This window comes from Mobula birostris, chromosome 3 (genome assembly GCF_030028105.1).
Source record: "Mobula birostris isolate sMobBir1 chromosome 3, sMobBir1.hap1, whole genome shotgun sequence".
NCBI lineage: Eukaryota > Metazoa > Chordata > Chondrichthyes > Myliobatiformes > Myliobatidae > Mobula > Mobula birostris.
In genome coordinates this window covers 171,028,795-171,044,327 of record NC_092372.1, presented here as the reverse complement: position 1 = coordinate 171,044,327, position 15,533 = coordinate 171,028,795, and the positions used below count along the sequence as shown (strand labels likewise).

Sequence of the window (15,533 nt, the reverse complement as noted above, 5' to 3'; positions counted from 1 at the left end):
AGGCCAGGAAACGCCTTAAGGGTGTTCCAGCGGTCCCCTAACAACCTGAGAAAAAAACAAAACAAGGCTGTTTAAGCAGGTAAAAATGAAGCAGAGGGTCCTTGCAAGTCTTCAGTGAACTTACTCCAACGTCGAACTGAACGTACTCTTGCCGGAGTTCCCGTCCCCGGCGTGGTGGAGAGTGATGTCATACGTTCGGCTTTCAGGGAGCCAATCAGATGCGGCCGTAGCGGAATTTGAATCGATTGTTTGGAACACACGGCGGACGTGACGGTTGAGGAATGTGGAGGTGAATGGCTGTGTCCGGAGCGGGACGAGCAATGGGTTCGGATCTGTGCTGTAAGTCCATTGTACATTGATTTACCCTTGTTGCTCCCAGTTCACCGACCCACTCCCCTCCCTCAACTGTGTCGGGCGTGACTTACAAGCCCTCATTAGATTTATCACCTTGGTGCAGTTAGTGTGCCTGGCCGACCTGTTTACAGAGGGATGGACAGCTCTCCTGGGTGGGAAGCTCTGTCAGTGCACAAAGGAACGGGAAACGCCCGTGGATTCCAGTCTGCAACACGTGAGGGCTCAATGTTTATTGTCACGGTTACAGCGAAGAACTTTGTTTTGTGTGCTACCTCAATGCGCTGTTGTAATCATCTTATTGCGGCAGAGCCAGGTGAAATAATAGAGTGCAGACAGACAACGAGGTAGATTGTGAGTCAAGAGTTCATCCAGTACGGGGATTACGTCACTAGAATGGAAGTTGTAAGCCTGGTGGTATGAGTTTTAAGGCTTTTGTAACTTCTGCGATTGGGGTGGGTGGGCGATTATGCTGATCGCTTTACAGAGACCGCGAGAAATGTAGACGGAGTTTATGGCATGGAAGTTGGTTTCTGTGTCCACAGCTCCGGAGTTTTCTCGTCACGGCAGAGCAGTTATGGATGATGGATCCAAATAGCTATGACGCATTGATAAAAGTTGGTGAGGGTCAAAGGGGACAACAAATTTTATTAGCCTCATGAGGAAGTAGAAATGCTGGTGCACTTTTTTATTGCTTGTGGCTTCTTTGTGGTTGGATTAGGGCAAGCTCAGTGATGTTTACTGCTAGGAACTTGAATCTCCCAACGCTCTCGATTTCAACATCGTTTATGTAAATTAGAGTGAGTTCACCGTCCCCTTCAGGAGGCTAATGATTATCTTTTTGGTTTTTGCTGACTCTGAGTGAAAGGTTGTTATTACACCGCGTCGCTAGGCTATTAATGTCCCTTCGATACTCCAATTTATCCTTATTTGAGATTCGGCTCACTGTGGTGGTATCATCTCCAAACTTGCGAATGAGAGCCGAAGCTGCGGTCGCCGTGATGCTGGGTCTCAGATCCATATTTCCAGGAGTTAAAAGTTTACTGCCATTGATCTTTTCTCAATTCATGACGTGCAGGGTGCCAGCCTAGACTAGACGGGCAGATTGACTTCTCTCCATGTTACAGTCGTGTATTCGGTTGAAAGGTAACTGATCCGAAATGTAATAGCTGTGTTTCTCTCCAGCTAATGCTGTCTTGATTGGCTGACGATAATATTTTAAAAAGTAGGGACAGGAGCAAACCATTCAGACCCTCTGGTCACTCCCACTTTCCTGCTCTCTCAACTCCAAAGACTGACAATTCGCTGAGTAAAGAAATTCGCTCCTTAACTCCATCTTAATTAAGCAGTCTGATCCCAATAGTTCTAGATACCCCCCCTTAGAGGAAACATCTACAGCACATTACAGGCCCTTCAGCCACAATGTTGTGCCGACTATGTAACCTACTCTGGAAACTGCCTAGAATTTCCCTACCGAATAGCCCTCTATTTTTCTAAGTTCCATGTGCCTACCTAAGAGTCTCTTAAAAGACCCTATTGTATACGTCTCTATCACCTTCTCTGGCAGCGCATTCCACGCACCCACCCCTCTGTGTGAAAAATTTACCTCCGATATCCCCTTTGTACCTACTTCCAAGCACCTTAAAACTATGGCCCCTCGTGCTAGGCATTTCAGCCCTGGGAAAAAGCCTCTGACTATCTGCACGATCAATGCCTCTCATCATCTTGTACACCTCTATCAGGTCACCTGTCATCCTCCATCACTCCAAGGAGAAAAGGCCAAGTTCACTCAACCTCTTCTCATAGGCATGCTCCCCAATCCAGGCAACATCCTTGTAAATCTCCCCTGCACTCTCTACAGTATCCACATCCTTGTAATGAGGTGACTCTGCAATTACTTGTCATTACATTTCAAGAAGATTGCCTCTCATTCTTCTACATGCCAGCATTTTATTTTCTCTTTAATTTTTGAATCCCTGTACAGTTGTCATTGATTAGATTAGAATGGTGACAATTTGAAGGAATGTGGTGCACCATGGAAATGGCACAGCAAAGCTTTACTAGAATGGGGCTTCAGATTTGATTGGTTTCCTGTTGTATATGTCAGCAAAGAAATTCTTTGCTCATGTGCAACTCAGAGTAAACTGTAAACAGCAGATAATAAACACAAGGATGTGTGCAAAACAACAGAATGGTGCACAGATAGTGCAAAAGGAAAGTCTAAAGTGACAACAGAATAAACAAGAGGTAGAATTGAGAGTGAGAATGTGACAGCATCATTGGGAAAGGGATGCAAAAAAGCTGATTGGTTCAGACGTCTGATAGCAGTGAAGAAGCAGCTATTCTTGAGTCAGGTTGGCTGGGCTGTCAGCCTCCTGTATTTTGTCTCCGAAGGTAGAAGAGAGAAAAGGGAATGGCCAAGGTGGCAGGCGACTTTGATACCATTCATCTTCCTGATGCAATACACTGTAAATGGACTGGATAGAAGGAGGTGATGGAGCCTGAGGTGGATTGGGCAGATTTTACTACTGTTACGTGTCCACTGTTTCATTTTCCTTGGAGTCCATACTTCCATTTACTGTGGGCGTCACGAGTCCCTAGTTTAGTTTCTGTGAGTGTTACCTTGTGACGTATGCCAACTGTATAAAAGAAATGTGGACAGTGCTTAGAAGGAGTCGAAGGAGAGAGAGAGTGAAGATCGCAGCTTCCAGTTATTCGGCAACAGCTCACGATCGAGAAGGGTAAACCATAGAACCATAGAACACTACAGCACAGAAAATCGCTGCATTGTGAATCCACAAGTCTCTTTGTGAATTACTGGGACTCTCTGAACTGCCACTTTACAACTGTGCTTAAGTAGGATTTGTTAAGAACTGGTTCTAATTTTGAATGTAAGGGAGCTATAGACGCATAACACTGTTAACTTCTGTTTAAGAAAGTAGTTTATTTAAAGTCTAATGCTTACCCATACCCAAAGGATTTGGTTAATCAGCGGCACACTGTACATTGTGGAGACGTGTCTGTCCCTTGTATGATCCATGGGCGAAATCACTCTTCGTGGACTTTGGAACAGTATTCCTCGGCTAGGATCTTCAGTAACCATTTCTTTGTTCGCTAGTCGTGGAATCTTTGGAATTTGTCGTGATCGCCTCGTCGCTGCATTGTGAATCCACAAGTCTCTCCTCTCAACTTTCTTGTGAATTACTGGGACTCTCTGAACTGCCACTTTACGACTGTGCTTAAGTAAGATTTGTTAAGAATGGGTCCTAAGTTTGACTGTAAGGGAGCTATAGACGCATAACACTGTTAACTTCTGTTTAAGAAAGTAGTTTATTTAATTTCTATATTTTTGAGTAAATGTAAATAAATATAGTGGTTTTAATATTAAAACCTGACTCAATTTGTCATCTCTTGTTGCTGGTACATTATGAAATCGTAACACTACTCTCTGCAAGTTCTTTTGTCTGAATCAGAACACTTACTTTGCCAGTCTGAGATGCAATCCATTGGAATAATCTCATTAGTCAATCTATAGAAATTCAAAGGAATCTTCGTGGACAGCCGAATCTTCTCAGATGCCTAAGAAAGTATGTATGCTGACGGGCTTTCTTGATCGTGCACCAGTATGGAAGGTCCAGGTGAGATTGCTGCTGTTATAGATGCCTAGGATAGCTGCAGTTTTGGTTTGGAGAGGTTGAAATTGTTGTTGGAGTAAAGAAGATTAAGAAATTTGCACATAATCATGACTGGGCAAGATAGGGTAAATAGATGGAAGTTATTCTGAATAGCATTTGCTATTTTCCAATCTCATGGAACCTTTTCAGAAGCTACAGAATTTTAGAAAATGAAAATCAATTCATCAATGAAGTCAAAGTAGAACTTATTATTAGAGTACATGCATGTCACCATGTACAACACAGAGATTCTTTCTGTGGGTTTACTCAGCAAATGTAAACAGGATCAATGGACAACGAATTGTGCAAATGCAAATATAAGTAAATAGCAATAAATAACAAGCATAAGCAATTGTAGCACTGAACTGTGAACTTTAATATTGCCAGTCCTCCATAAACCATCATTGACCAGAAACCCAACTGGACCAGCTGCTTAGAGTTGTATGGCACAAAACAGGCCCTTCAGCCCAACTTGTATATGCTGACCAAAATGTCTATCCAAGCTAGTGCCATTTGTCTGGATGTGGCCCATATCCCTCCCAAATGTTTTCTATCTAAGTACCTGTCCAAATGTTTTTTTTTTAAAAACTGTAGTTGTACTCGCCTTCTAGCTTTCTCTGTCAACTTATTTCATATGTAACTCTCGGTTCGGCTAGCAGCTTAATACAGGGTTGATAGTCCCCGGACCGGCCAAACTTTAGAAATCTCGCCTGGGTGGATGCTGTGTGATGTGCCCCCTGTTACAAATCAGTACCACGAAATAACAAACAGTACACAATATGCAATTAAACAATTGAGCTTTATAATTCTTAATTTGACTATATGGTTAGTAAAGAAACAATAAAAAGGAAAAGGGCCCATTCTCATGAAACAGTCTAATGGAGCTCATCGATAAGGCCGTTCGTCCACCGTCAACCTCCTCCGATCGTCGCTGACCCTTGGACCCTCGATCCAAGTCCACTCTGTCTGCGGTCTACCAACTCTCTCTATTTGTGTCTTATCTCCCCATCTCTCCCCGGCCAAAGTCCACGAATTCCCAGCTCCCAGACACACAAGAAAGAACAACATCCTGCTCATTGGCTAGCATGCCCTGTTATCTCTAGTCATAACCTCAACATTGCTGCTGCAGAGAAACCATTACCTCTGCAGTGGAACATTACAGAGAAGCCATTATATTACAGTGTGTTACACATGTAACCTTCCCCCCTGCTCCCGTCCCCTGCCTTCTGTTTGAAGAAGTTGAGAAGTTGCCCCTTGAGTCCCTTTTAAATCTTTCCCTTTTCACATTAAATGCTGTGGCTCCGGAAACTGGTAAGAGATAAGGTATATTATGATAAGTGATTCACCTTCCAAAACTTCAAGAATACATAGTTGCCAGTCCCGCCCTCCTCTTTCTCCCTTTCTCCCCCCAAACCACCACCACCATATTTCTGATTGCAAAGATATGATATTTCCAAGTGTTGGCCCATGCTCTAAACTCATCTGACTGACCCGTGATATTCCTTGCGTTAAAGTAAATGCAATTGAGCACTCTTTCCTTCCCAACTACTACACTGCTTCTATGATTCCCCACCTCCTTATAAATTAACTTTAATCCTCCAAAGTAGTGTTATAAAATCTTCCTGCAAGGTTATTGGCCCTTTCCAGTTTTGGTGTGTTTGTCATTTTTTAAAATCAGGAATTGATTGTTGAGATTTCTGTACAGTTTTGTGGAAGCCTGGTCTTCAGAGTTATTACTTGATTTACTCCTTTGATTTTTGTTTCCCCTAGGAATTGTATGGAAGCACATACTAATAGGATCAGCACATCCTTGAATGGAACAGGCTTGATCAACTGTCTGTAAAGGTGGGAAACAATGGTGTTATGAATATATCAGAAATTTAACTACATCTGATGAATGAATATGATCAGCATTTCAGATTATTTAGAGGAGAAATGTGTATGAGTGATTTTTTTATGGACTAAAATATTAATTTGGAAAGTTGAAAGCATCAGAAAGAACAAATACAAAAGTACAACATAGAAAATGTTGGAGTAATTCAGAAGGTCTTGACCCACAAGTATTGATTATTCTTCTGCCTTCATAGAAGCTGGCTGGCATACTGGCTTCCCCCAGCATTTTGTGCATGTTGCTCCAATTACCATCGTCTGCAGTCTCGTGTCTCAGCAAAATATCAGTGATGCTGGAAATGCCCAGCAGTTTGCATCAGAACATGGCAAACATTAGAGGTGTGGCAGGTTTTAAGAAGATAGAAGCAGGGAAAATTGGTAGGGGAAGGAAAACAGTGGGTACGGCAAGAGAGAATAAATAGCAAATGACTAATAGTACAAGTGAAAAGATTGTTTAAAGGAGTAAAAAGAAGCAAACCATAGTTGTGCATCTGTATCTTGTCTACTGACAAGCAGCTATGTGCATTTTGATATTCCTTGTGTATGCAGTCAGCTATTTATTCTAATTGTAAAGCATAACACTACAGATACTAGAAATGGGGGGGGGGTAAAAGAAACTAATTACTCAGCAGGTCAGGCAATATTCAAAGGTTCAAAAAACTTTATTGTCATTCTAACTGTACATCAGCTCTGCAGGGCAGAATGAGAGCGTTTCTCAGGAGCAGTGCAATCATAACATAACAAACGCAACACTAAATAATAAACATAACAATAAACAGTAAAACACAACAGCCACATGTCAGTTAAAATCAGTTATAAGTGTCCAGTGCAAGTTAAAAGTGTCCAAAGCAGAGTTAGGTGGAGCAGCTATTTAGCAGTCTGACTGCCTGTGGGAGGAAGCTGTTTAGTAGCCTTGTGGTTTTAGTTTTGATGCTCCTGTAATGTTTGCCTGATGGCAGAAGAACAGTTCATGGAGAGGGTGTGAGGGGTCTTTAATGATGTACCGTGTCCTCTGGAGGCATCGACTCTGAAAGAGGTCTTGGACAGAAGGTAGGGAGACCCCAATAACCTTCTCTGCTCCCCTAACCACCCTCTGCAGGCTTTTTTGTCGACAGCACTGCAGCTGGAGTACCAGGTTGTGATGCAAAAGGTCAGCACATTCTCAACCACACCTCTGTAGAATGTAGTTAAGATGTTAGTGGGGAGTGATGCTTGTTTAATCTTCCTCAGAAAGTGCAATCTCTGCTGGGCCCATTTCACAATCCCAGTGGTGTTCCTGGACCAGGTGAGATTGTCCGAGATCTGCACCCCAAGGAACTTGATGTTTTCCACTCTCTCCACTGCGGAGCCGCTGATGCTGAGAGGTGTGCGCTCAGGCTGATATCTCAGTATCTGTACAGTAAAAAATTTGAATTGCTGCTCTTTCACTAGTTCTGGTGAAAACTCTTTGAACTGAAATGTTAAATCTATTTCTTTCATTTTGTACTCTTTGTTCTTTTAGAGCTAGAAAAAGAGCCTTCAGGAGAATTGTTTTCTTGGTTTTCCAAACTATCAAGTAGATTGTGGTAAATCTGTGAACTGGTTTGCCCTAACACCGGACACTTCTGCTCAAGTTTGGCTTAGGAAAAAATCTGCTAATGAATTCAAAGCTCAGCTTTCACCATCAGACTCTTGAGAAGTCTTTGGATAGGACAAAAAAACTGACTTGAGGGTCATAAGTAAGTAGAGAGGAGAGTTTTTCCAACTACATCTGAGACTTTTCAAATATGGCTTGGATTCAGAAACTCAATACAAAGTGTTATGTTTACAGATGTTAATCGTTAAAGAAGTGCTTAGAAATTAGAGCAGCATACATTGTATATTTAAGTGAAAAGAATGAAAAGTATAAAAATTAAGGGAAGAGAAAATAGTAATTAGATGTTCCCAATTCATTCTATTTACACAAAGCAGCACATTCCTCTAATATGATCTATTGTGCATTTTCCATTCCTTTGATCCACCATTTAAAAGTAGATTGGGGTGAAAATATTTATTTCAACTGGGCAGATTGAAATATTTGTTCTACATCTACAAAAAGAAGCACAAGGAACAAATTTCTGTCACCGCTTTTTCTTGTAACTGTAATAATGTTTCATATACTTTTTATTTATAGCCAAATCTTAAAGGATTGAGAAAGAAGATGGCTGATAAAAAATGTCAGAAGGTCCCTATCCAAGAAAATCTGGAAGCTATCAAGGAGCGCATGAAAGAGAAACGGAGTCAGGCTCAAGCTAAAATCAACAGAGCAAAGCAAACTTTGAATTCAAAAGTTAATTCCAAAGTACTAAGTAAGCATGGAAATTTATCTCTGTAAAACATTCAGTTTCAGTTTCTATCAGACCTGCTTACTATTTTCTTTTAATTTGACAGATAAGAACTCTTTCATTAAAAGTATCCAGGCAAACAATCAAAGCCTAGCTTTGTCTCTGGAAGCAGAAAAGCAGAAACTGAGAGTTGCATCGGATATCATATTGTCCTTGAAAAAAGAACGGCAAGCAATGATATTCTACATCCTTATGCTAAAGAAGCAGGTTGAAAATTATAACCTGAAACAAGATAAGGTATCCCATTCAAATACAAACCTGTTCATTTCATTTGTAATTTTTATTGCTAATTGCAGGTGTTTTCAGTTTCTATGGTATCTTGAAATGAAAATGATTTCAAATCTATTTGAACTCTTATCAGTGGAGTTTATGAATGTTTGTGACCTGACTAGATTTCTAACAGCAAAATTAAGTTGGGCATATGTGATATGATTAATTTTTACTCTTAGAAAGCATTGTAGCTTTGTTGGAACGGAAGTAATCATGTGGCTTTTTAATTTTCTGAAAGGTATAACCACATCTGACCATGCAACGTTTTAGTAATCTTCAGGGCATGGTGGACTGTTTTTCCTGGAGGGAGGGGTGATGTCAGTGTTGGTCAGCAGGGCAAAGTACCACTTGCCATTTAGTAACAATGATTATTCAAAACTGACAAAATAACCATGGAATTCTAACAGATAACAAGTCAAAGTGCAAAATGTACAATTCTAGCGAATACATTACAATGTGCTAAATGAACGTTGGAGCATGATATTTGTTGGTTTTGAAGCTAAATAATTCTAAATTTTTTTGAAATTATTTTAAGATCAGTTTGTTGAGTCACTGTTGCTATCATCAGTTGTTTTACAACTTGAATTTGCAGCATATAATAATGATATTACTGCAACTTTGTAACTTTTTGATTTTTTTTCTATCCATACATTTTTAACTATGGTATGATTCAAGTGTAATTTTATGTTAAATATTTTTCTGAGAAGAAAGGAGTGATGCCACCTTGTACTTGAAATGAAATTTCTTTGTAATGCCTTTTTGGTAAATTTAGAAGTACATTAAAATGATTATTTTGTTAAGGTTCATAAGAAACATTTTGCAGTTTGCAACAGTACAAAATCTCAGGATCTTTAAGGAAAGAATTGGTTTTGAATAATTTTTTTTCTTATCCTCCAACAGTGGCCGCTAAATGAATGTCAGAATCAAAATCAGGTTTAATATCACTGGCATATGTCGTGAAATTTGTTATGCAGCAGCAGTACTTTGCAATATGTAATAAATCTGCAAATTATTGTTAAATGTATATTAAAGAAAGTTAAATAAGTAATGCAAAAGGGGGGGGGGATGGCGTTGAGGTAGTGTTCATGCTCATCACCCCCCCACCATACCAGATGGTGATGCAGCCAGTTAGAATGCTCTCCACAGTTCATCAGTAGAAATTTGTACGTGTCACTGGTGATATACCAAATCTCCTCAAACCCCTAATGAAGTATAGCTGCTGCTGTGCATCAATATGTTGGGCCCAGGATAGATGCTCAAAGATGTTGATATGCAGGAACTGAAATTTCTCACCCTTTCCACTACTGATCCCTGTATGAGGACTGGTGTGTTTTCACTGGTCTTACCCATTCTGAAGTTCACAATCAGTCTTGGTGTTACTGATGTTGAGTGCGAGGTTGTTGCTGCCACACAGTCACTCAGCTAGCTGGTGTATCTCACTCCCCTATGCCCTATCATCGCCATCCGAAATTCTACCAACAGTGCCACACAGTCACTCAGCTAGCTGGTGTATCTCACTCCCCATGCCCTATCATCGCCATCCGAAATTCTGCCAACAGTCATGGCTGTAGAGAGAGTAGAGTAGTGGGCTAAGCACAAATCCTTGAGGTGTGCTAGTGTTGATTATCTTTCTTTTCAGATCTTTTTATTATTATATACAAAAGAAATAACATGAGTACATTGAAGTAACAACACCTACAATGTCTCAAAAAAGACATTATCCTAAGGATTGAAAGAAAAATTTTGTGATAACAAAAAAAACCTACTAAGCAAAAAAAGTGAGGGAAAAAAAAAGAACCCATTAGGTGTACAACCCCGGAGCCATGCGTCATGCAAAAAGCTTCTAAAAATAAACATCAAACCGCCAGCAAGAAAAGAAAATATACTAAAAAATTTACAATTAGATCGTGGGAAAAATTTATCAATTAGCTCAAATGATAATAACGAGCAAATGAGCCCCATCTTTTCTCAAAATCAAATAAAGGTTCAAAGGTTCGACTCTAATTTTCTCCAAACTAAGACATAGCATCACTTGAGAGAACCATTGTGACAAGGTGGGAGCTGATGTATCCTTCCACTTCAATAAAATGGCCCTCCTAGCTATCAATGTAACAAATGCAATAACATGTCGGTCAGACACAGAAATACCATGAATATTTTGAAGAATTATTCCAAAAAGCACAGTTAATTTATTAGGTTGTAGATTAATTTCAAGTGCTTTAGAAATTGTTGAAAAAACCGACTTCCAGAACTGTTCCAATATAGAACAAGACCAAAACATATGTGTCAGTGTAGCTATCTGAGTTTTACATCTATCACAATGACATTAGAAAAGATTTTAAAAAGTCTGTCCTTCGTCAACTGATACCGATGTACAATTTTAAATTGAATCAATGAATGGCTAGCACAAATTGAAGAGTTAACCAGTTTCAAAATCCGCATCCAATCCTCCATCGTAAAAGGCAAATCGAGTTCCTTTACCCAATCCTGTTTAATCTTAGACAAAGGACTCTTATCCCATTGTAATAATAAATCATAAATTCTTCCAATAGAACCCTTGATCAAAGGATTGGTACTCATAATAGTATCTAACAGGTCAGCCTCCAATATGTAAGGAAAATTACTTAAATAATTTTGTAAAAAATGTCTAACTTGAAGGTATTTGTAAAAAGTGTGAGTATGAAAGGGAATACTTATCAATTAATTGTTCAAAAGACATCAGTCTATCTTCTTTAAATAAATCCAATAAAGAATTAATACCTTTATTTTTATTTAACCTCGTTATTGGGAGCTGCTTTACCTATGCAATTAGCTAAAGTTGTTAATTTAAACCTGTATCCTGTGATTAAGTATTCTTTACAAATTTGACTCCAGTTCCGCAATTTTTTAAATCTTAAAAAATTTAAACTTTGTAGTTTAATTTATCAAAATTACTTTTTTAAGCCTTCTTTGAGTGATCCAATTTATTACTTTGGAAAAATAGAAGTAGTGTTGATTATCAGCGAGCTGAAGATGGTATTTCCCATTCCGCACAGACCAGGGAGTAAGTCGAGGTTCCAGTTGCAGAGAGCGGTATTGAGGCTCAGGTTTTGGAACTTTTTGATCAGAACTGTAGGAATAATTGTGTTAAATGTTCACGGTCTTCTGCTGCTGTGGCCCATCGCTTCAAGTTTCAGCATGTTGGGCATTTAGATGTGTTCTAAACACCACTCATGTAATAACATATGGTTATTTGAATTACTGTTGCTGTCCTGTTGGCTTGAATTAGTCTTGCCATTCTCCTTTGACCTTTCATTATCTGGTCGTTTTTGCTCTGAACTGCTGCTCATTGGATTTTCTTAAATTTTTTGTGCCATTCTCTATAAACTCTAGAGACTGCTGCCTGTAAAAATCCCAGGAAATCAGTAGCTGCCGTGATGGTCAAACCACCCGTCTGGCACCAACAGTCATTCCATGGTCAAAGTCACGTAGATCACATTTCTTCCCCCATTCTGATGTTTGTGCTGAACAACAACTGAATCTCTTGACCATGTCTGCATGCTTTTATGCTTTGACGCAAGATTGACTGATTAGTTATGTGCGTTAACAAGCAGGAATACCTGATAAGTGGCTACTCAGTTTATTGGCTGATGTTGCTGACCCACTGGGGAAAATATTTTGTAGGAAATAAGAACACGAGAAATAAAGACGCATAAGATATTTTGCCCTTCATGCCTGCTTCATCACTCAGAATGATCATGTGTGTTTTTTTATATATACCTCCGGTGTCCTCACATTACAGCTATTTGGGTAATGGAAATTGACCTTTGCACAATTCACAAATCACCACTCCAGAATTTGAGATGATGAATAAAATTTATTCACACAGAATTGGTTGGGTGGAGGGAGGGGAATAATAAGTAAATTTTTCAACTCTTCAATAAATTGCACATTTAGGCGGAGACATAACGTAAACATTTTTACTCATGTTTATGAAGGATGTAAGTAATCAAGTCAAATCAAATGTTTTGTCCTAATAGTTTTTCAGTGATGGCCGTCATCACATCATGTGGCCTGACTGAGAAAAATCCATATTTGCACGAGAAAGCATAACTTTTGTGCTGACTCAATTACTGTGTTTGGAATTATGAACACCGGCATCAATTAGTGACCCAATGGGATCTAAAACAGTTTCTGAGCAAAGTAGAATTGTATTGAATCATTTTAACATAATGTGCCTTTTTTTTAAAAACAGAGTTTGAAGTTAAATCCTCATTCTATAGATGGGGAGCTAAGTATCTTAGAAGAAGATTTGCTGCATGGGTTACCAGATTGTTCTTCACCCATTGAACCCTTTATTCAGTGAGTATGTCTTGGAATTTTAGTATTGTAAGAGGGGTAACTGGAAACTTGTGCTTCACTGCAATGCTGACTACTCCACCTACTGTATTCAGTGCCAAAACTCTTACTTCCTCCATTTCTGTATTTGTACTAGTGATCACAGTTGTTTCTGCTCTACCATAATTGATAGAGCCTTCCAATGTGTCTCCTTTATTATCTGTCTGTTCTTGCTTCTTTTGTTCCTAGCCTTTCACATATTGCCCAGATCTTCGCTTTCCATGCTCTTGCATTCAATGGATCTTTACAATTTCTATCACCTTCAACAAGATCCCATCTCTGCTGCACCTTCAACTTCCCCTTTTACCTCCCATTGGAATGCAAAACAAATCCTGTTCTAATATGGACTGATTTGTTTCTTAAAATAATTAAGAGTTAGTTTGTTGAATTATTTTGAAAACACCTGAATAAATTGCTATACCAAAGCTTATTTAAAAAAAAAAAGTTTTTCTTTTTAAAATTTCTGTTGAGGGGTGAAATCTATATCCATCTGGCTTCTTTTCCAGTGACGTTCCCTTGGAGAACTCCAAAGCTAATTGCGTCACATCTGTAGAGAGCATAAATGTACCATCTACTACGGAAGACATTCAGCATCTATCAATAAAGTTATCAAGTGGTAAGATCGTGTGTAAATCTTAATGTTGTGATCACTATCGTAGAATTCACGTTAAGAGCAATTCTTTTATGTGTTAATAAAAGCAATCTGTGTTTGAGATGGAGGAGAGAAAAAGTAATCAGTAAGAAGTGGGAATTGCAAGTTCTGATGAAGAGCCTATGAAGTGAAATATCTGCCTGGCCTGCTGAGTTATTCCAGCATTTTGTGTGTGATGCTGAGGGTTTCCAGCATTTCCTGTTTTTCCAAATTTCTAGCAAGTACAGGTTTTATAAAAACAAGTTTAAATAACTTGCCATGATTTACCATAAATTGATCCTGGCTATGTTAATTTGATTTCATGTAAGATATAGCTCCAATACAAATTTAGCGTGGGATTGGAGTTGGTTTTGTTGTTGCTGTATGTACTGAGGTACAGTGAAAAGCTTGTCTTATCCATGCAGATCAATTCATAACACTGCATTGAAGTAGTAAAAGAACAATAATAATAATGGAATACAGAATAGTGTAACAACTCCAGAGAGAGTGCAGGTAGACGAAAAGGTGCAAGATAATAACAAAGTAGACCGAGAGCTCAAGAGTGCATCTTATCATACTAGGGAACTACTTAATAATGTTAGAGCAGTGGGTAGGAGCTGTCCTTGAACCCGGTAGTAAGCACTTTCAGGCTTCTGTATCTTCAACCCAACGTAAGAGTGGAGAAGAGAGAATGTATGGAGTAGGTGGGATCACAGAGTAAGGCAGCAAGAAGTTTAGACATAGTATATAGAGGGGAGGCTGATTTTTGTGATGTGCTGAGCTGTGTCCACAACTCCAGTCTCTTGTCATATGCAGAGAGAGCAGATGCCATAGCAAGCCATGATGCTTCCAGATAAGATGCTGGCTATGGTGCATCAATAAAATTTTGTGAGGATTGAAGGGAACATGCCAAGTTTCTTAACCTTATTGAAGAAGTAGAGGTGTTGGTGAGCATTCTTAGTTATGGTGTCTACATGGTTGGATCAGGACAGTCTGTTGGTGATATTCACTCGTAGGAACATGAAGCTCTCAACCTCAGCACCATTGCTGCAGACAGGAGCATGTACACTGCCCCCTTTTCTGAAGTCAATGACCAGCCCATTTGTTTTGCTGACATTGAGGGAAAAGGTGTTATCATGATGCAATATTTCTCAGTTCTTTATCTCCTTCCTCTATTCTGACTCATTGTTTTTTGAGTTGCAGCCCAATACAGTGGTGTCATTTGTAAACATAGAAACATAGAAAACCTACAGCACAATACAGGCCCTTTGGCCCACAGAGTTGTGCCGAACATGTCCCTACCTTAGAAATTACCTAGGGTTACCTATAGCCCTCTATTTTACTAAGCTCTATGTACCTATCTAAAAGTCTCTTAAAAGACCCCATCGTATCCACCTCCACCACCGTTGCTGGCAGCCCATTCCACGCACTCACCACTCTCTGAGTAAAAAAAACCTACCCCTGACATCTCTGTGCCTACTCTCCAGCACCTTAAACCTGGGTCCTCTTGTGGCAACCATTTCAGCCCTGTGAAAAAGCCTCTGACTATCCACACGATCTATGCCTCTCATCATCTTATACATGTACAACAGAGGGAGTTCCAGCAGAATCTGGCTACTCAGTCATGAATATACAGCTAATAGAGCAGAGGGCTGAGGACGCAACTTTGTGGAACACCGTTACAGAGAATAATCATGGCAGAGGTGTTCCTGTACTTACTGATTGCAGTCCATTGGTCAGGAAGTCAAGAATACATTTGCTGGGTTTGGTGATGAATTTGCTTAGGATTGTAGCACAGAAGGCAGAGCTGTAGTCAGTAAACAACTGTTTATACCTCAAACCAATTCCTATAGTAAATGAAAAGCTTTGCAACTTTTTTTTTTGTAATCCCATTATCTTTTATTGCAGATTTTTTTCCCTAAACAAATTTATTCGGTAGTAGGATATTATTCTGTTTCAGATTTTTGAAGTATTTCA

At 39.5% G+C, this 15,533-nt stretch overlaps 1 protein-coding gene across 4 annotated transcripts in view; it reads left to right on the top strand.

The window, feature by feature from the left end:
• The first annotated feature begins 248 nt into the window (after positions 1–248).
• Positions 249–15,533, top strand: part of LOC140195415 (shugoshin 1-like) — a 34,860-nt gene continuing 19,575 nt past the window's right edge. Inside the window, exons 1-7 of one of the 4 annotated variants that reach the window (XM_072253679.1) lie at positions 249–339; positions 5,796–5,870; positions 7,417–7,633; positions 8,068–8,242; positions 8,325–8,515; positions 12,783–12,889; positions 13,432–13,541. In XM_072253679.1, the coding sequence (XP_072109780.1) occupies positions 8,095–8,242; positions 8,325–8,515; positions 12,783–12,889; positions 13,432–13,541 (556 nt within the window). In that variant the 5' untranslated portion in view covers positions 249–339; positions 5,796–5,870; positions 7,417–7,633; positions 8,068–8,094. Of the gene's footprint in view, positions 340–1,429; positions 1,498–3,862; positions 3,990–5,795; positions 5,871–7,416; positions 7,634–8,067; positions 8,243–8,324; positions 8,516–12,782; positions 12,890–13,431; positions 13,542–15,533 lie in introns of those variants that run through there. The other 3 variants (XM_072253681.1, XM_072253682.1, XM_072253680.1) reach the window with 3 other exon arrangements.